Below are 22326 nucleotides of genomic sequence, written 5' to 3'. Positions count from 1 at the left end.
GTGAGGAAGTCCAGGCCACACAGAGAAGCCACGTGTGGGTGTTCCAGCCAGTATCTTCTCCTAGACGCCCCAGCTGATGCCAACAGCAGACATCAGTCACATGAAGAATACGCCTGAAGATGATTCCAGAACCTGGCCTTTGAGTCATCCAGTTTAAGACCCATACATTGTGGAGCAGAGACAAGCCATCCCTACTCTGTACTCTGAATTCCTGACTCATAGGAACTGTCTGAAATAATACAAGTTTCTTGTTTTAAGACACTAAGTTTTGGGGTAATTTGTTTTGCAGCAACAGATAAACCAACATATTTACCTACAATACACATACATCAAATACAGAATGATTTTTCAAACTGAAAAATCACCTTTATACAAACCAATTATAGATTATATCCTCCATTTAATAATTTTAGAAGGTTTTATCTAATAACACAATTAAACTTCATTTATTTGAATTTGTCTAATTTGAAAATATAAGACAATTTATACTCTAAATTTTAGAGCACTTTGGTTGAATATAATCATTAAAGTAGCTCTGGAAGGAGAGTTTAAGTAATCCACACACAAAGACGAGAATACTGAAGCTAATTAAGAGAATAAATTGGCTTTGAAGTACTTTAAAATTACAGCACTGCTATGGTTTGAATGTCCCCTCCAAAACTCATGTTGAAATTTAATTGCCAGTGAAATGGCATTGAAAGGTGGGTCCTTTAAGAGGTGATCTCTCTTAAGAGCAAAGCCCTCATGAATGGATTAATGCTGTTATCACAGGTGTGGGTTAGTTATATCAGGAGTAGGCTCCTGATAAAAGGATAATCATTTTGCCCTCTTGCTCTCACTCGCATTTTCTTGCCCTTCCACCACGTAATGATGCAGCAAGAAGGCTGTCACCAGATGCCAAGCAGATGCTGGTGACATGCTCTTGGACCTCCCAGCCTCCAGAATCATGATCCAAATAAATCTCTTTTCTTTATAAATTACCCAGTCTGTGGTATTCTATTATAGCTACAGAAAATTAAGACAAGCACTCTCCATATAGAAAGCATTCAATAGTTAATAGCCAAGTGCAGTGGCTCACACCTGTAATCCCAGCATTTTGGAAGGCTGAGGTGGGTGGGTCACTTGAGCTCCAAAGTTCAAGACCAGCCTGGGCAATGTGGCAAAACCTCATCCCTACAAAAAATACAAAAATCAGCCAAGCGTGGTGGCCTGTGCCTGCAGTCCCAGCTACTCCGGAGGCTGAGGCACAAGAATTGCTTGAACCTGGGAGGCAGAAGTTGCAGTGAGCGGAGATCATACTACTGCACTCCAGCCTGGGTGACAGAATCAGACCCTGTCTCAAAACAAACAAACAAACAAACAAACGCACGCTACTCAATAGTTATTAAGCATCAAATGAAAATCAGATTCTTCAAGTTCTTCCTAATCACTTTTCACATATGAATTAAAATCTTATTTTGTAGAACTAGTCAGTTTAGTTCAAGCAAATTATTTGCACATACATACATATTTTATCTTTTCCTAATAAAAGGTGAATTCCCTGATGACATTCCTTGTCTTGTTCACCTCTGTGTCCCCAATGGGCATAACACAATGCTGTATGTCAAGCATTGTACTAGGCAAATATTTACATAAATGATCAAGCTGCAATAATACACATGAAGCTAACTCAATTGTCTTACAATTCACCTTCTTTCTACTAATTTGTTCTGCTCTTCCTCACAATTATTCCAAGTTAGTTGATGTTTTATTGTATTTCCAAAGACCATACTGTGTACCCCTTTGTTAACTTTTATGAATTTATTTATAGTAAAGATAAGGTTACAAATGTCTTCCACACATACATGGTAATCTGTGGTGCTCGCCACTCCCTCCCTCCTGGGACTGACACACTGCAGTCCACGCTGCTCACACTGCAGCCCCATCCTTGCGTGAGAGAATGGCGCCACCTAGGGCTGTGCGATGTGTCAGCCTGCTCATTCCCTTCTCCAGCTCAGGACAGAGAAAAACAATTCATTCATAAGGTTTCCATTCTGTTATAGGCAGAGATTTATAAATCAGCATGATTTTTCAAAGAGTACAAAGTTAAACCGTTCTGCTTAGAAAAGAATAAACACAACCAATCGTTATTCCTCTAGTATAGTCAAAACAGAGATCAAACTTCTTTGACAGCGTTATAATTTCTCTGCTCAGACTTAGACTTCAGAATCAAAATTCTGAAACATTTATTTATAAGGTTAATAACTACCTTTGAAGTTAAGCAGTTCACTGAGCAATTAAATATTTTTGTCCATACACATTCAGATTTAACTATCACTATAAATAGTCATAATTTCTCCAGTTTCAGTCTGAACACATAACTTATAGTAATAAGACACAGGTTCTAGTACAGATTTTCTAATCAGTGGTATGGCCCTAAACAAGCCAGGTTAGATCTCTGCCTTCACCCACATCAAACAGGAATAATAATATATTTCCTTAACCTATCTTCTAGGTAAACAGATGAGATTATATGAAAACATTTTGCTAAAGTCGCTAAACAAAAATAAGAAAAAAATATGTAAGGTTTTTCTATCACATTAACTATTTTTTAATATTTGATTGACATTTTTGTAATATAACCAAAATAAAAATTGCATACTTTCAAGAATGACAAAATTCTGTAGTTATACAACGTGAATTAAAATAGTAAAAGCTAGTCATAATATGAAGTCCACTCATCCATGTTCTCATTTAATCACTTTAAGAAATAATAATTATAAAAATAGGTAAAATTCCATGAAAACATTCCCATTTGTTCTAGTTCAGGAGGTCTTGCCCACATCAACGGACTGTCTGGCATCAGCCACTGTTTCAGGCACTCGAACAGTCATATTGTCCATAGATTTTGTCAAACAGATTTGGCAGCCCAACCGTGACCTGTATGGAGAAGGGGGAAAATATGGTTTACTATTACATATATATATTCACAAGGTAATGCTGTTGTTTAAGATAGTCTTTATGTTTTCTTACCCAAAGCAGTCAGGGAACTTATTAATCTTTTAAATTTCCTTCATGTCAAAACAGATATAACCAACCCTATCAACTAGAGAGTAACAAAAGGTAAATATGAATACAATAAACCTGGTGTAGTAAAGCTTCATTTTAGCCTGTGGTTCCTATTATCTATTAACTGTTTCACCAGACCACTATTTTTTGGTCAAAGAGCTGACAAGCAAGGAAACAATCAAAAGGCATAATGGTGGGGAACTGAGGTTATTAGCAAGGCCAAGAAAATGATTAATCAATTCCTAGATAATTAAAACTACACAGACTATAAAAGGAAGCTACACTTTTTAAAGCCTTTAAAAGAAGAAATCTGGAATAAATACATAGACTTAAGTCATCAATTATAACAGCATATTTTTTCTCAAATTTTTACCATCTCTGAAAATCAAGAAGCATCTTAAAATCAGTGGAATCTTCCAATCACTGCTACACTGTCAGGTAATGGTCATCTCACAGCTATAAATTTGGTGACAATATTCATATAGGGGTCTCTTCAACTTAGTTATGGAAAGTATGTAAGTTCCACATGTTGAATTTACCTACTTTTCAAAATAAGTATAAAAAGATTGCAAAATGAAAACGAAGAAGAATACAGAAAGAAAGCAGGGTATAAATTTGGAATTAATAAATATTTGTCATTTTAAGAATGACTATAATTTTCTTTTTTTTTTTTTTTTAGAATTACTACTAATTTTCTTTTGTGTTTATTTTCCTTTTTTTTTTTTTTTAGACAGGGTCTGGCTCTGTCACCCAGGCTGGAGTGCACTGGCATGATTTCAGCTCACTACAACCTCTACCTCCCAGGCTCTGGTAATCCTCCCACCTCAGCCTCCTGAGTAGTTGGGACTACAGGCATACACCACCACGCTTGAATAATTTTTGAATGTTTTGTAGAGACAAGGTTTCACCATGTTGCTTAGGCTGGTCTCAACCTCCTGGGGTCAAGTGATCTATCCGCCTCAGCCTCCCAAAGTGTTGGGATTACAGGCAAGAGGCACAGCACTCAGCCATTTTCTTTTCTTAAAGTGATATATAATTCAAATCTGTGTCTAGAGAAGTCTAACTCACTCTTTCAATATGCAGAAAATATGTTAAGTGATAACACTGTGTCTTATTTGAATTAGCAGTGCTTTTCTCTTCCTTAGTGGCATATAAAAAGAAATGTTAATCTTACAATCGACATGTCTTCGATTTGATGAAATGTGATATTCAGGTCTTGGTTTTATTAATGTATTCATCAAGCATTTATGGAGCACCTAAAGGCACAATACTAAATGTCAGTGACGAAGACCAACTCAACTCCACACTTTCTTGTTGAACACCTCTTACTTTCTGGGCATTGGGATGCACTAAAGAGACAGCATCAGAGTTACAACCAAAAAGACCAGCAGTGCAGAACCCAGCACTTAATACACCATGTTCACAGGCAACTTGCTTAACCTCACCAAATGCTGGTTTCCTAACCTGATCTTCAAGATGAGTAGGAGAATTCCTCACAGGACTGATGTGAGGATTGGTTGCTAATGCCAGCATTAATGAGTAAACTTTCAATCAAAGGGATGAGATGAGACACATTCAGACACTTAACATGTGAGACTGTGGCAAATGCCACCAAGGGAGAAAGCCAAATGGCTCTGAGAGGTCTAAGAAGAAAGCACTTACTTCTGGCCATGGGAGGTAGTGTTTGGCTTTGCAGGATAGGTAGGATTTACTATTTACTATTTAGTAAAAGATAAAGGAGAAAAGTATGTGAGGCAAAGGCAACACAACGCAGAGAAGCTCAAGCCACATTTAAGGCAAGATGGGTGTTTTAGCTTGGTTGCTGCACAGTGTAAACAAGGACAAGGGGAATGATGGGCCAGAAAGGCGGCCAGAGGCACAGGCAGCTGTGAGTATCAGTTAAGGGGTCTGTGTTTCACTGGTGAGCAAGGAGGCACCACCAGGAAGTTTTGGAGTAAAGGGGTATGCTTAACCATGAGAAATACTGATTACTAATGGAAAAAAATCCCTTCTACGAAGAGTTCTTTATTTGTAGAATTGGAAACAGCCTTCACAATACTCAAGTATGCATTAAGCTCTGTCTGCAAGAGAGAAAAAGTGGCGAGCCAATTTGGACAAATTCACTAAGACAGCAGTGAGCTCTAGAGAGTCTGTTAATTACTCTTGGTATTCATATACAGATAGCAAGATGATGCTGGTCTTCAAGGAACTGTTACTTTAGTAAGGGAAACAGAGAGGGAAACAGTTATCAGTGAAACATGGCAGGATACCAGAAGTGTGTTGATAGAAGAACAATAAGCCTGTTATGGGAACACAGAAAGAGACGGAACAAAAAGCTCCTGCTCACTCTAGAAAATAAGGCAGTGGCGCTCCGTGGCTATTTCCTCACTCTCCTACTTTTTCTGCTTCCTTAAAGGTCTCTGGCTCCAAGATTCACCAATACAGACGGTGTCTCATACTTTGGAGAAGGAAACAGACAACAAGGCTCCCCTGATTTCACACTTTTGAGTCCCAAAACATTCTGACACCTGTGCAAACCTCGAAGTTATTTTCTCCAGTCACTCTTGCCATATATCCCTGATGGTGAAAATATACTGGGTACTGGGTTTAGTTTAGATCTAGGGTTTGGTTTTCAATTCAGAGAAGCAGCTTGAAAGAGTAAAAGACTAAAGGCTTTGTGGCCCAGCATAGCTGGATTTAAATCAGGGGTGTTACCCACTAGCTGTGCAGCCTTAAGCAAATCCGCGACAACTAAACCTTGTCTCCCCACCTACAATATGGTGATAGTACTGCCTAACCCTGAAGGTTAGAAATAATATTTAAGTGCCTAGGCATTACAGTAAATTCCCAATAGATAGGTCGATATGATGGTAGTTACAATGCTAACAACTATCATTTAATGAACGCTTTCTCCACCAAGCACTGTTCTGAGAGCTTCACATATACTTCCTCATTAACTCCACACAGCAATACTGTGAGGTAGATACTATTATTAACCTCATCTTACATATAAGGAATCTGAGGCCTCTGTGTAGATTATCCATGCAAACTGGTGGCAGGGAGCAATGACAATCATCCAGTGTAAACTCACAGGTAATTCCTGAATCTCCCTTTCCATCAACTATTAATTCCGCAAGCAGTTGGTGACCTCTATTGTGAATCTGGCATTAGAGATACAATGGTAAAATAAGACATGGCGGCTCCTCTAATGGGAAAAGGGAGAGAGGTAACCAGTATGAAAAAAACAATGAGGCTGTCCATGTATCATCCATCCATCAGCAATCAAGGTAAGGACAACCAATAAAACATGGAAGCCAGGCACGGTGGCTCACGCCTGTAATCCCAGCACTTTGGGAGGCCAAGGCGGGCAGATCACAAGGTCAGGAGTTCGAGACCAGTCTGGCCAACATGGTGAAACTCCGTCTCTACTAAAAATACAAAAATCAGCCGGGCATGGTGGCGGGAACCTGTAATCCTAGCTACTTGGGAGGCTGAGGCAGAAGAATTGCTTGAACCCAGGAGGCAGAGGTTGCAGTGAGCCAAGATCATGCCACTGCACTCCAGCAAGGGTAACAAAGCAAGACTCTGTCTCAAAAAAAAAAAAAAAAATGAAATGATGGTGTTTTTGCTTAAAAATTAAAAACATTTACATAGTATTTAAAGTAAAGTAAGTATATGAACTAAAAGGCTGAATTTCCTTATTTCTTTTTTTGAAACTTTCTGATACCCTAAAAATAAGTTTACCTGTGGTTACCAGCTTTGAACAAAATTCTTTCCATTCCAAATATGTCAATGTGTTTTGTAAATGCTAGCTGTGAAACTCATTATACTCTTTGCCACAAAGTATTTCTACTAAAATGCTGTGTACTTAAGAATACCAGCCATAGGCCGGGCGTGGTGGCTCAAGCCTGTAATCCTAGCACTTTGGGAGGCCGAGACGGGCGGATCACGAGGTCAGGACATCGAGACCATCCTGGCTAACACGGTGAAACTTCAGCTCTACTAAAAAATACAAAAAAAAAAACTAGCCGGGCGAGGTGGCGGGCGCCTGTAGTCCCAGCTACTCGGGAGGCTGAGGCAGGAGAATGGCGTAAACCCGGGAGGCGGAGCTTACAGTGAGCTGAGATCCAGCCACTGCACTCCAGCCTGGGCGACACAGCGAGTCTCCATCTCAAAAAAAAAAAAAAAAAAAAAAAAAAGAATACTAGCCATAAAACACTATAAAAGCTATTCCTTGCTCTCCATTATCTAGCTCTAAAACTTGGCAATTTTATCATCAATATTCTTGCTAGCTGACGTTTATTACAGACCTTTTGTATCTAACTGTAGCTCTTCCTTTTCCCTTTCTTTTCAATTAGAAAATTATCTATTACATGCATCTATAAATGTAACTGTATAAAAGGGTAAGCAGTTAGTTATGATTTACCTCTCTTTTTAAGAGACACAATTCTCAGAACCAAACCAATACAGTCATTGGATTTAGTTTCTGTGTTAAGGGGGAAAAAAGGAGGTGCTCATAGAGAACATGGCACTGAAGATGTGAGGGGACAGGCAGACAGTAGCCACAATCCACTCTGCTTTGGTGTCCAAACAGACACTATTTCACCAGTTTCTCTTCCCAGAGTTATCAGTCTCACATCTACCAAGAGGGAAATGAACTATAAAAAGGAACAAAATGATTCTTCTTCTCTAAATAAATACAAATGACTTGAAAATTTTTGTGAGGATTAAATGGGGTAGTTTATGTTAAGTATATAACAAAATTGTAGCTATATAATACACATGAAATAAAACTATTATTACTGTTTTTAATTTTTAAAAAGTTATTTGTCATTAAGGTCACCAAACTAGAGTTAAACAAAGCCAACCTTAATTAATAAGCTCTATCTTACCCCTTGAAACAGTATATCAGCTAGCTACCTTCATCGACTCTAATTGAAAGACTAGATATTTTAAGAAAAAAAGAAGTTATCACTTAATGTCACTTGCTACTGGAAATCTCACCACTTTCAAGAGTAACTCTACCTATTAATTAATAACAAGAATAAGCTCTGATTAAGGTACACTTAGAAAAAGAACTACTCATTTTAACATAATTACTATTATATATTAAGTTTCTTTAAAAATTCTGTTCTCTTCAATAGGTAAAACTTTCCACCATAATTGTGTTCAATTATCAAACCTGTCCTTCAAGAATACTATAAAAGCATTAAATGTAACCCCTCTATTCAGCTGTAATAAATATTAGTTCCTGGAGTAAAAAGAGACTAAAGAAGAGGTGTTAGGATCTATAACTTGTACTTCCAATACTTCCAATTAATTTTTTTTACTTTTGTGAAGTTTCATAAGGTCTAAACTATAGCAGTGAAAACCAAGAGAATTGCCACATATATGATACTCAAAATCTGTGACTGTTATTTAACCTGGTAGAATACTATTACTTTCATGGGTCTGGTCTTACATAGACAACATAATAAAACACCTATGTTCCCAGATTATTAGTACAATTGAAGCAGTCCCAAAATCTTACCTGTCTGTGAGTCCATATGCCAGATCAAGCATGTCATTCTCCTCATCAGTGATTGCATCTAACTTCTCATATATGTGATCTTCAAAGATGAGGTGACAGGTTGAACAAGCCAGGGTTCCCTCACATGCACCTGACAAAAGCAACAAACACTGAAAATACTCCCTTTTACATCAGATGATTCAAACCTGGTTCAGTAAAGGTTTCTAAATGTTAGAATCAGCATTAGAATACATAAGTGAGGCCAGGCACAGCGGCTCACACCTGTAATCCCAGTGATTTGGGAAGCCAAAGCAGGCAGATCACTTCAGGTCAGGAGTTCGAGACCAGCCTGGCTAATATGGTGAAATCCTGTCTTTACTAAAAATACAAAAATTAGCCAGGCATGGTGGCACATGCTTGTAGTCCCAGCTACTAGGGAGGCTGAGGCAGAAGAATTACTTGAACGGGGCAGGCGGAGGTTACAGTGAGCTAAGGTTGCACTCCAGCCGGGGCGAGAGTAAGACTCTGTCTCAAAAAAAAAAAAAAGAAAGAAAAGAAAAGAAAAGTAGAATACATAAATGAAAGTTGAAAATGAAGAGAATAGGGGCAACAACCCTCCATCCCCTGCCGCACGCGCACACACACACGCACGAGTTTGAAATCCCTCACGTTGTATTATTTCACAAAGGTTTTGGCATGGTGCTATGAAGGAATACCTATGAAAATACATAGTCCTAATAGAAAGCTTAAAAATTAATAAGCTGAGACATGCATATATATAAAAGTGTGTGCATTTTTAAACTTACCTAGTAATTACTGACATAATAGCAATGTAAGTTATGGTATATAAGAGGAACTAGAAAGCAATCAAACCTATCACTAAATTAAGTTAAATGTTTAAGTGTTACTCAGACTTTGCTTGAAAATCTCCTGACAAAGAAACCAACACCACATAAGTCAGCCAATTTTGCATTCGGCTGGCTTCCACCAAGCTAAAGTCTGCCACTCTGTAACTAGCACCTACTGGTCCAGTGCTATCCCATGGAGTTTAATCCTTCTAAATGATAGCTTTTCATTTATTTGAAATTATTCTTCCTTCTCCCAGCTGAGCATCCCCAGGTCGTTCCACTAGGTCCTTCCACTGTTTCTTACACAACACAGTTCTAACTCCCATCCCTCAGGCTAGTTGCGCTTTTCTTAAAATATGGCATCCAGAACATATTAGTATCCCAGGGGAGAACCCGACAACAGAGGCATGCAGAATCACAGTCTGGTTAAATCTAACTTTAAAAACAGGGATTCGGGTTTGTTTTTACATGAATTTTTAAAGTCACTGTACAATTTCAAAGACTATAGAGTCCTCAGAGTAACTTCACTTTGATTTATATTCTCTTTTGGAACTAAACATTATATGAAATATACACAGCCACTATTAACAACTAGTAACCTTCTTAATTTTCCTCTGAATGGATCATTTTAACTAGAGTTGTTCCTTCCTTATAATTTAAGCACTTGTTATTCATATTTTACCATTAAAGAAAAAAAAAAAACAGGCCAGGCATGGTGGCTCACTCCTGTAATCCCAGCACTTTGGGAGGCCGAGGCAGGCAGATCATGTGAGGTTCGAGACCAGCCTGGCCAACATAGTGAAACCCTGGCTCTACTAAAAATGCAAAAATTAGCTGGGCACGGTGGTGCGCACCTGTAATCCCAGCTACTCGGGAGGCCAAAGCAGAAGAATCGCTTGAACCTGGGAGGCAGGCAGAGATTGCAGTGAGCCAAGATCAAACCGCTGCACTCCAGCCTGGGCGACAGAGTGAGACTCCGTCTCAAAAAAAAAAAAAAAAAGAAAAAAAAAAGAACCATTGAGAGGTCTCTCTAAATCTTCATTTTTATTAAATCCAATTCAAAGCAATAATAGAATTAGGGAGAGCGAGACCATATAGTGAAGTACAAGAGTTAGGAGCATAGGCTTTCAGCCAGACTTCCTCCCTTCAACTACAGCTTCCCTTTTTATTAACCCTGTCACCTTGGGCTACTTTACCTTCCATGTCTCAGCTTCCTCAAGAGTAACTACACTAACCTCACATAGTAGTTCCAAGAATTACACATGACTGCATACTTAATATATATGAATATATATACTGGCAACCATGACTGGCAGATAGTATGTGCTATGTAAGTGTTGGTAAACTATTATTATTATCTGGAAGTCACAGAAACTCTTAGAGCAATTGAACTTTATTTGTAAACATAAGAGGTTAAATTAAGAATTAAGCCCCAGAAGATAAAGAAATGGACTAAGGTCATACCACTAGTTAGAGATGAGTTAGGACTTCAGCTTAAGTTTCCCAGTGCTGTAGGCAACTAATCATTACTGTATCGCCATACAATAACGTAAGTTGCCTTACTTATATATTAAATGGAGAGAAAAGGCTCATATGCCAACAAATCCCTCCTGAAAATCAAAGGACACTGCTTTTTGTACCAGTGGCCAGTCGAAATGAAGAGTTACCATCCTGTTCTAGCTCCTTCATAGGTTTCAAATTCTCTCCCTCTCTTCCCTAGGAAGCTTCCATTCTTTTAACCTTCTCTTAAAGGTATTCTTCTATTCTCTTATTTAAATTTTCATGGTTCAGGAACCTTGGCAATCGTTTCCACATCTTGCTTAAGTTGCTAAGCTCAGCGCTGAAGAGACTATTCTAATAAGAATTTGATCTCTACTAAAAATACAAAAAAAATAGCCAGGCGTGGTGGCGGGCGCCTGTAGTCCCAGCACTTTGGGAGGCTGAGGCGGGCGGTTCACGAGGTCAGGAGATGGAGACCATCCTGGCTAACACGGTGAAACCCGTCTCTACTAAAAATACAAAAAATTAGCTGGGCGTGGTGGCGGCACCTGCAGTCCCAGCTACTTGGAGGCTGAGGCAGGAGAATGGCGTGAACCCGGGAGGCGGAGCTTGCAGTGAGCCAAGATCGCGCCACTGCACTCCAGCCTGGGCGACAAAGCGAGACTCTGTCTCAAAAAAAAAAACCCAAAAAAAAAAAACAAAGAATTTGAAAAATGCTGAATATGTACAGATCAACTTTTGATGTCTACACACTAAGTTCCTATTATACATTCTAGTCCCATATTTATTCTTTAAATGAACACATCGTATTCATGATCCCTCATTATTTTATGATCCTTTTCGAACCTTTTCTGCCACAAAAACCTGTCAACAATTTATCCTTTCTTATTCTCTGTACTAGGAAGAAGTTCAAATATAATAGAAACTATAAGACTCAGAATGAAATCAGCCTATGTGAGAGAGCTAACACTAAACCAGAGAAAGCTCATGGTCAGACTGTGTTACTACAGAAACGATCTGTAGCAAGGGTTTACAAGACCCCATGGATAGCACTTAAGAACTATTCTGTCCTTGCCATAGTCAGGGCTCAAAGAAAAATTTAAAAAATAAAAAAGTAAAAAGAAACTTTCAATCTTGCAAAATTCCATAAGAAGACAGATGATTCATTTTCTAGAGTTTGTTTTGAGATTTAACCTATATGGTTTATTAACAAATAAAGAATTTTTGAGAATATTGGAGACACCTATCCAAAAAGGGTATTTAGGAGGAAAAAAAACCCTGCAAAAATAAGGTAAATATTTGGGTATAAAAAGAGCTTAAAACTCTGAGAAGAACAAGAGACTATTTAAGAGAAAAAAAAAAAAGTTCCTCCTTTTCTGTTTTCTTTATCTCATAAAATACTGCCATTTCATGATAGCTGTGTCCTCCAATTACTACTTGTCTCAGTGTTCAGTTCTACGAGGTTTTTTGTTTTGTTTTGTTTGTTTTTTGAGACAGAGTCTTACTCTTATTGCCCAGGTTGGAGTGCAATGGCATGATCCTCCGCAACCCGGGTTCAACCTCCGCCTCCTGGGTTCAAGCGATTCTCCTGCCTCAGCCTCCTGGAGTAGCTGAGATTACAGGCATAAGCCACCACGGCTGGCTAATTTTTGTATTTTTAGCAGAGACGGGGTTTCACCATGTTGTCCAGGCTGGTCTCGAACTCCTGACCTCAGGTGATCCGCCTGCCTCAGCCTCCCAAAGTGTTGGGGTTACAGGCGTTGAGCCACTGCACCCGGCCAGTTCTGTGAGTTTTAATGCATGTATAGACTTGTGTAACCACCACCACACTCAGGATACAGAGCAGCTTCATCAGCCTAAAACATTCCCTTTTACTGTTGCTTTGTTGTCACAGTCTACCCCATCCCTAACCCCTGGCAACCACTGATCTGTTCCCTATCACTGTAGTTTAGTCTTTTCCAGAATGTTCACATAAATAGAATCATACAGTGTATGACTGAAACTGCCTTCTTTCACTCAACACAATGCCTCTAAGATTCATCCAATGTGTTGTGTGTATCCATAATTTGTTCCCTTTCATTGCTAAGAAGCATTCCACTGTTTGAATGTCCCACGGTTTGTTTCTAATAGGTATTTGGTGGTGTCACATTGTGACTTTCATTCACATTCTCTACAAGAAATTAAAGGTGTAAAATATCTTTTTTTTTTTTAACTTTGCCTCATTTTTTTTTCCAAAGCCACTTGGGAGTATGACATCACCATTAGTCTCCTGTTCCTCTAGAAGAAAACTCTAAACAACACAGAGTCGTTCATACAAGCAAGTTCAGTCCCGATGCCCCTCAATTATCTTTTTATGAGCTTATTTGCCATCTCTACATTCTCCTTGGTGAAGTGTCTGTTCATATCTTTTGCCCATTTTTTAACTGGGTTGTTTCTTACTGTTAAGTTTTGAGAGCTTTCTATATATTGGGGATACAAGTCCTTTCACTGGATATGTGATTTACAAGTATTTTCTCCCAGTCTGTAGTTTGTCTTTTCACTCCCTTAACAGTGTCTTTGGAAGAACAAAAGTTTTTAATTTTGATGGAGTCTAATTTATATATTTTTTCTTATATATAAGAAAAAATTGTGCTCTTCTGGTCATGTCTAATTCTTTGCCTACCTACCCACAGGTCCTAAAGATATTCCTTTGTTCTTTCTTTGAGGAATTTACAGTTCCAAATCCTACATTTAGATCTAAGTCAATTTTGCATTACTGTTTTTATGAGATTTATGAGGTTTAGGTTGACGCTCCTTTTTTTCCCACATGAATATCCAATTGATTCAGCATTACCTGTTGAAAACAATACTCTTTCTTCACTAATCGTTCTGCACCTCTGTCAAAAACCAGTTGGCCACTGCCTAGAGGTGGAAACAACCCAAATATCTCTCAGGTGATAAAGAGACAAAGAAAATGTGGTATACATCCATAAAATGAAATATTATTTGGCCGCAAAAAGGAATGAAGTATACAAACTAAAACACAAGATGAACATTGAAAACATTATGTTAAGTGGAAGTCGCTCACAAAGGACCACATATTATATGATTCCATTGATGAGAAATGTCCAGAATAGGCAAATCTATAGATACAGAAAGTAGTGGCTGCTTAGGGCTAGGGAAATGGGGGATTGAGAGGTGCTAGCTAAAGAGGATGGGGTTTCCTTCTGAAGTGATGAAAATGTTTTAAGGTGATGTTGCACAACTCTGAATATACTAAAAATAATTCACTGCATACTTTAAATAGGTGACTTGTTTGGTATTTAAATGATACTTCAATAAAGCTGTTATCAAAAAAACTGCCCATCTTTTATGGGTCTGTCACTGAACCCTTTATTCTGTTTCACTGATCTACATGTTTGGTTGTATCTCTGCTGATATTATACCATCTTCATCACTGTGGTGTCATTGTAAGTCTTAAGACCTGTACTGTGCTTCTTCTAACTTTATTCTTCTTTTAAACTTGTTTTGGCTCTTCTAGTTTCTTTGCTTTTCCATAAACATATTTTGTTAGATTTAAACCTAAAATTTTCATTTAGGAAGCTATTATAAATGGATTTTTTTTAGTTTTCATTTCCAAACATTCACTGTTAAGTACATAGCAATACAACTGGTGTGTGTGTGTGTGTGTGTGTTGACCTTATATTCTAGGACCTTGCTAAACTTACTTATTAGCTCTAAGAATTTTTTTGTAGATTCCTTGTGACTTTCCTCATAAACAATCATGTCATCTAAAACTACTTTTATTTTTTCAATCTATGTGCCTTTTCTTTCTTTCTCTGGCCTTAATACACTGGTTAAGACATCCAGTGTGATGTTAAATAGGAGTGGTGAAAGTAGACATCCTTGCCTTGTCTCCGATTTTACAGGAAAGACATTCCATTTTTCACCATAAAGCATGATGTCAGTTATAGAGTTTTTTGTAGATTCCTTTTATCAGCACCTTATTTTGCATAGAGTTGATCTGGCACTGCCTTCTTATTTCCAGTTAAAACATGAGAACTGCCACCAATTCTCTATCTCTTTTGACACAGAGTTCAGAGCCATAATGAGCATCCCTATAGCTCCCAACTATGCTAGAGTCACAGCCCCAGATGCCAAAGCCTATCCGCAGAAACAAAGTAGATAACATTGTCATTAGGCGTCATCTTCTAAGTCTTCTTTCTTCAGCATCACAGAATTCCCAGGCTCCTATCCACCATGGTATCTTCTGCACTGAGATCACCCATGCATATATTCCCACTATCAGATTTAGGTGCAACACAGAGAAAGGAGTCTCTGTTTGTTTTTTTGTTTTGTTTTGTGTGTGTGTGTGTGTGTGTGTGTGTGTGTGTGTGTGTGTAGGGTGGGCCCAGGGAGTTAAGGTGTTCCTGATGTGTGTGTGTGCGTTCATGTGTGTAGGGTGGGTCCCTGATCTGAGATTAGAAGGTACAGACTGGGCATGGTGGCTCATGCCTATAATCCCGGCACTTTGGGAGGCCGCAGTATGAGGATCTCTTGAGGACAGGAGTTTGAGAACAGCCCGGGCAACACAGCAAGATCCCATTTCTACAAAAAAGTTAAAAATTAGCTGGGTGTGGTAGCGCACACCTGTAGTCCCAGCTACTTGGGAGGCTAAGGCAGGAGGATCACCTGAGCCCAGGAGGTCAAGGCTGCAGCGAGCTATGATCATACCACTACACTTCAGCCTGGGTGACAAAGCGAGACCCCATCTCTTTTTGTTTAAGTTTTGGGGTACATGTGCAGGTTTGTTACATAGGTAAATGTGTGCCATGGTGGTTTGCTACACCTATCAACCCATCACCTAGATATTAAGCCCCATATGCATTAGCTCTTTTCCCTAATGCTCTCCCCTCTGTGCCCTCCCCCAGCAGGCCCCAGTAAGTGTTGTTCCCTTCCCTGTGTCCACGTGTTCTCTTTTTCAGCTCCCACTTATAAGTGAGAACATGCAGTGTTTGGTTTTCTGTTCCTGCATTAGTTTGCTGAGGATAATGGCTTCCAGCTCCATCCATGTCCCTGCAAAGGACACGATCTCGTTCCTTTTATGGCTGTGTAGTATTCCATGGTGTATATGTACATTTTCTTTATCCAGCCTATCATTGATTAACATTTGGGTTGATTCTATGTCTTTGCTCTTGCGAATAGTGCTACAATGGACATATACGTGCATGTATCTTTATAATAGAATGATTTATATTCCTTTGGGTATATACCCAGTAATGAGATTGCTGGGTCAAACGGTATTTCCAGTTCTAAATCTTTGAGGAATCACCACACTGTCTTCCACAATGGTTGAACTAATTTATATTCCCACCAATAGTGTAAAAGTGTTCGTATTTCTCTGTAACCTCACAAGAATCTGTTGTTTCTTGACTTCTTAATAATCACCATTCTGACTGGCATGAGACCCTGTCTCTCTTTAAAAGTAGAAGAAAGAAGCAGCAACAGCTATAATTACAAGAGTTAGAAGGTGCAATGCAATTTATCCCAAAAAAACAAGCTATAAGTGGTAATTAAGTCAGTTGTGAAGAAATAGGTTCTGCATGTTGGCTCAAAAATTTAGCCAACATTATGTTTATGGGAAAACAAATTCCAAATAACAAGCAGCTGACCTGAAAATAGATTATGGAAACAAAACCTATTCACAATTCACAAAATGGGGAGCATTTTTTTTTTTTTTTTTGCTTTTCACATACACAGAGAACCCTACAAAACAAACAGTAGAAGATAACCTATAAAACTATAAAAGAATAAAGGATACAAAATAACAAACAATAACTACAAGGCTAAAACTTGCAGCTGATCACAATATGGGCATACTAATACATTATGTATATGAAGGAATAAGGTGCAAAATTTATATAACTTATTATATACACTGCCCCAGAGTAATATTGGTGGCTGTCAGCTTTTAGTGTCCCTGTAAGTGGTTGGCTATATAAAAGTAAATGAATAGGGAAAATGTGTATGTATATGTATATATGTATGTGCATGTGTGTATGTACATGGATATACACATATATGTAAACACAAAGTGATCATGTTTTATGAGAAATGCGTTCTCAAAGATTTTGAGAATTGTACAAGTCTCATATTTCAAGAATTAATTTCTCAATGAAACAAAATAGAAAGTGGATTCCTAAAGTTTAAAAATCTAAAATCCTCAAACATTTTTGTTTTAAAATATACTTAAGTAGAACAAATGTATGAAGTAAAATTCTTTACATTACTATACCCACCTTTCAAACAACCAAAAATACATCATGTCTTACAGCAGGCCCGGGCCACAGGCCACACAGCAGGTGAGCAGAGGGCGAGCGAGGGAAGCTCCATCTGTATTTACCACCACTCCCCGCTGCTCGCATTACCGCCTGAGCTCCGCCTCTGTCAGATCAGCAGCTGCATGAGATTCTCACAGGAGTGAGAACCCTGTTGTGAACTGCGCATGTGGGGGGTCTAGGGTGCACCCTCCTTATAAGAATCTAATGCCTGATGATCTGTTACTATCTCCCATCACCTCCAGATGACACCTACATCTAGTTGCAGGAAAAGAAGCTCAGGGCTCCCACTGATTCTACCTTATGATGAGTTGCATAATTATTTCATTATATGATACAGTGTAATAATAATAGAAATAAAGTGCACAATAAATGTAATGCACTTGAATCATCCCAAAACCATCCCCACCCCAACCTCGTCCATGGAAAATTTATCTTCCACGAAACCAGTCCCTAGTGCCAAAAAGGTTGGGGGCCACGGCCGTAGAAAATAAAATGGTAGTTACCAGCGGATGGGAGTCGGGGTGAGGAAATGAAACGAGCATGTGCTGTTCAAAGGGTACAAAGTTTCAGTTAGGAGGAATTTGTGTTTAACATGTCTAGCACAGGCCGGGCACGGTGGCTCACGCCTGTAATCCCAGTACTTTGGGAGGCTGAGGCAGGCAAACTTTTGAGGTCAGGTGTTCGAGACCAGCCTGGCCAATATGGTGAAACCCCATCTTTCCTAAAAATACAAAAATTAGCCAGGTGTCACGGTGCTCGTCCATAATCCCAGCTACTAGGGAGGCTGAGGCACAAGATTCACCTGAGCCCAGGAGGTGGAGGCTGCAGTGAGCCAACATCACGCCACTGCACTCCAGCCTGGGTGACAGAGTGAGACTCTGTCTCAAAAAATTATTTAAAAAGAATTTTTAAAAATCTATAGCACAGCATGGTGACTGCAGTTAATAATAATGTATTGTGTATTTCAAAAGTTACTATCAGCAAATTTCAGATGTCTCATCACAAAAAATAACTGAGGTGAAGCACATTGTATACATGTATCAAAACATCACACTGTACCTACCCCATAAATACAATTATGATCGTCAATTAAAATTAATAAAAAAACATATTTCATGCCTTAGCACCGAAAATAACCTGATTTAGGAACACGTTACAGCCACGCTAATATTAGCCCCTGGGGCCAGCATTTTGCCCACCATCCTGGCTTGGTTATACAACAATTTTCATGAACTTAAAAGTATATGCATTTTAGTACTGCTTTGATTTTGTTGACATTTTGGCTAACAATTCAGAGTTCTTTCTCCTAAACTAACAGTAATAGGTATCATGACAGGTTTTTGGCTTTCTTCCTAGCATTTTGTTACATCTAACCTCTGTTACAAAATAACTCATTTTCAGATACATTTTTCAGTATTAGCACTTAATGCTTGGCTGAAACGGATACAGGCTTTAAAAATGATTTTAAATTATAACCACAGTTTAAAATATCATCACCATAGTCAAGAAAATCATACAGATATTCAGATGTCTATAAACAGTGTGGTTCACATGGTGCTAACAAAGGATGGCAGGGATTTGTTTATAAGCTAAAATGGTACATCTTTAGCTGCAGTAACAAACATAAAATTTACAACTCACACAGCCTGCCAGCTTAAAATTATAGGATTCCTGACAAAAGTTTTGGTTTTCACAATACTTCTGATTTTGCTAGAGGAAGAATCTCAATACTGTTAATCTGCACAATTTCAAATATGCATATAAAATGACACGAAGAATAGTAAAACATGCTTACTAATTTCAAGGTTGGTGAACTCAGGAACGAAGTTTCGCTTTTTTTAAACAGGAATAATGATAGTAAGCACTTGGGCAAATCCTCAGAAGTTCTAGCTGCGAAATTAATTCCTAGAGAAAGTCAGATCTCTGCAGACTGTTGTTCCTTTCCTTTCATGTAACTTCAGTGTTTGCCAATGGGAAAAGCCATTTCGTGTGTATGCATCTCCTATTAAGATCATTTTGTATTATCTACTACGATGCTGACAATACAGATTGCCCGCCCCGATACCCAACCCCTTTCCCAAACAAAAATCTAGAGGATGGCTGCATGGGAATATTATATATTAGAAATGGAAATTATGTGTAAACACAAAATCTAATTTTCTAGAGTAAAGATTGATCTAGCATAGTCAGAAATACATTATATCAATAGCGACTCAAGTATGAAGGGAAAAAATATAAACTTATACAAACACAATCAGGATCTTCCAATTTGTATAATTTCCCTCAAAACAGACACATGAAAACAGGTAATATTGAAGAAAAAAAATGTCTTGAGAGTAAACTAGGTAAGTTGAATCGCAGGTGTGTAACTGCCCCCTAGTGACAGAATATTATGATACACTCTGAAAACAGGTACCTGCATCATCCAAAAGACCTATATTAATATAAAAGTTGGCAATGAGAATGTTTATAAGTTTGCACTGTTTCCAAAATGTATGACTGTCCCTTTTTATTCATTTGTTCATTCACTACTTCATTTCATACACAATGAGGAATAAAATAGGAATGACTTTATCCCTCATTGAAGTTTTTGGGAAAGATACACAAGAAATACATAATTACTAAACTGTGACAAATACTGTGAAACAAATGAACAAGATGCTGAGAAGGAGGATAATAGGTTCAAGATAACAAGAGAACCACTACTTTGGACTGGGTGGCTGGGCAAAGCCTTGCTAAGGAAGTATATAAATTGAGATTTGAGAGATGAAAAGCTAAATTTTGGGGATGGGAGAGAGAGGGATGTATCGCAGGGAGAGGGTGAAGTATCTATAAAGTCTCAAAGGTAGGAATTTTGGGTGAGTTCAAGCTCTTGAGAAAAGGGCAGTATCACCAAAGTGAGACAAAGGACAATGAGAAAAAAAAGAGGAAGAGTGGCAGATAGGGCCAGATAATGCAGAGCCTTTTATGGTTGGGAATACAGATTTTATCCCATGTGCAAAGAAAGGCACTCATGGTTTTGTTCTGTTTGACAGAGTCTCACTTTGTTGCCAGACTGGAGCGCAGTGGTGCGATCTCGGCTCACTGCAACCTCCGACTCCCTGGTTAAGCAATTCTCCTGCCTCAGCCTCCCAAGTAGCTGGGATAACATGCGCCCACCACCATGCCCAGCTGTTTTCTTTTTTTGTTTTTTGGGTTTTTTTTTTTTTTTTTTTGTATTTTTAATAGAGACAGGGTTTCATTATGTTGGCCAGGATGGTCTTTATCTCTTGACCTCGTGATCCACCTGTCTCGGCTTTTTTGGTTTGTTTTGTTTTGTTTTCCCAAGACGGAGTCTTACTCTGTAACCCAGGCTGGAGTGCAATGGTGCAATCTCGGCTCACTGCAACCTCTGACTCCTGGGTTAAATCAATTCTCCTGTCTCAGTCTCCCAAGTAGCTGAAATTATAGGTGTGTGCCACCACACCTGGCTAAATTTTGTATTTTTAGTAGAGACGGGTTTTCACCATGTTGCCCAGGCTGGTCTCAAACTCGTGACCTTGTGATCTGCCCGCCTAGGCCTCCCAAAGTGCTGGGATTACATGCATCAGCCCATGAGTGCCAGGCCCACTCATGGTTTTTAATCAGGGGACTGATATGTCTGATTTCTGTTAGGACAAATTACCCAGCTGCTAAGCTCCAGAGCAGAAGCAGGTTAGCACAGCTCCAGGCGCACAGTGGCTGGCCAGCCCCACGTGCCGACTGTAGGGATGGAGCCAACAGGAGGTGCTAGAGACGAATCTTGGGGGCACAACTGGCAGGAGGTGCCGATGGACTGGATGTCAGGTGGGGCAGAAAGAGGAAGGAATGGTGCTCTACGGTTTCAGGTTCAAGCAGCCGGGTGGTGCTCATTACTGAGACAGGAAAGATTCGAGGAAGGACAGGTTACATCAGGAGGAAAAAAGCCAAAAGCTGTTTTAAATATGTTAGATTTCCAAGAAGAGATGTAAAGCAAGAAGTTAGACCTGTAAGTCAGGGCTCAGAGGAGAGGTCTGAGCTAAGGATGTAAATTTAAGAGTTTATCAACATCTAGAAAGGATTTAAGGTCATAGAACAGATGAGATCACCCAGGGAGAAACTGTAAAGAAACTGAGTACTTTGGTCAGCCACGTTTGGAGTACGGTGTTCATCTGTGAGTAGGACTTATGACAAGTGTGGTATTTAGATGGGCTCCTGCATTCAGCCTTAGGAATTAATGAAACAGCTGCCACCATAATGTTGTGGTAATAAGCTCTTCTTTATAACGATAACACTGCACCCTTCCTGATTTCATTTCTTTCATCTTTATTCTAGAAAGAGGCTTAGGCTTAACTCTATCTTTGGTGAATCTAGTTTAGCTTACTTATCTCGAGCTTATCTTTAAATACAAAGATTTGTGGACATGTCAAGATACTTGATCTTTAAAGCTTTTCTTCTGAGTCTGAATATGTGAATTTCTATGATACCAGCAGATTTCTTTAATTACATTTACATTAAATTTTCTTATTTCTTGGGCATTGGGAAAAAAGATTATTCCAGTGCTTATCTCTGTGTGATGATATGAAGGGTTAAATTCTTTTTAAATCTATTTTCAAAATTTGCTATAATGAACAATGAATCTGTATTAATACCTATGTTAACAATATTAGCTAATATTTATTTAGCAGTTGCCTGGATTTACTAATTTGATCTTTACAGCAATTTTATGAGGTAGATATTAATATTATCCCCGCTTTACAGATGAAAAGATGAGGTATGAGTAGGTTAGATACCTAACCCAATGTCACAAAGCTGAAAAAGTGATAGAGCTGGGAAAGAAGCCCAGGCAGGACATTCTTCCATTCCAACCAATGACTTTCAGAAAACACTTTGTTTAACTGTGATTCAGAGTATGAATTTCATTTTACATCATGACCCAGTACACACATACTTGTAAATAGCTAAATAAACATTTAATAAGATAATACTCTTGCAAAAGATGGTATTTTTTTGTTTGTTTGTTTGTTTCGTTTTGTTTTTTGAGACAGAGTCTCGCTCTGTGCCCCAGGCTGGAGTGCAGTGGCGCAATCTCGGCTCACTGCAA

At 38.7% G+C, this 22326-nt stretch overlaps 1 protein-coding gene across 1 annotated transcript in view; it reads right to left on the bottom strand.

Annotated features, from left to right (window-relative positions):
• Window positions 1-1785: 1785 nt before the first annotated feature.
• FDX1 (ferredoxin 1) overlaps window positions 1786-22326 on the bottom strand; it is a 35161-nt gene continuing 14620 nt past the window's right edge. The window contains exons 3-4 of the mRNA XM_011977059.1: window positions 8579-8708; window positions 1786-2919 (exon numbers count right to left, since the gene is read on the bottom strand). Coding sequence (XP_011832449.1) covers window positions 2805-2919; window positions 8579-8708 — 245 coding nt within the window. The 3' untranslated portion in view covers window positions 1786-2804. The remainder of the gene's footprint in view (window positions 2920-8578; window positions 8709-22326) is intronic.

This window comes from Mandrillus leucophaeus, unplaced genomic scaffold (assembly GCF_000951045.1).
Source record: "Mandrillus leucophaeus isolate KB7577 unplaced genomic scaffold, Mleu.le_1.0 Scaffold172, whole genome shotgun sequence".
Taxonomy (NCBI): Eukaryota; Metazoa; Chordata; class Mammalia; order Primates; family Cercopithecidae; genus Mandrillus; species Mandrillus leucophaeus.
Note: the sequence above shows the minus strand (reverse complement) of the source record. Positions and strands in the feature narration are given on the sequence as shown.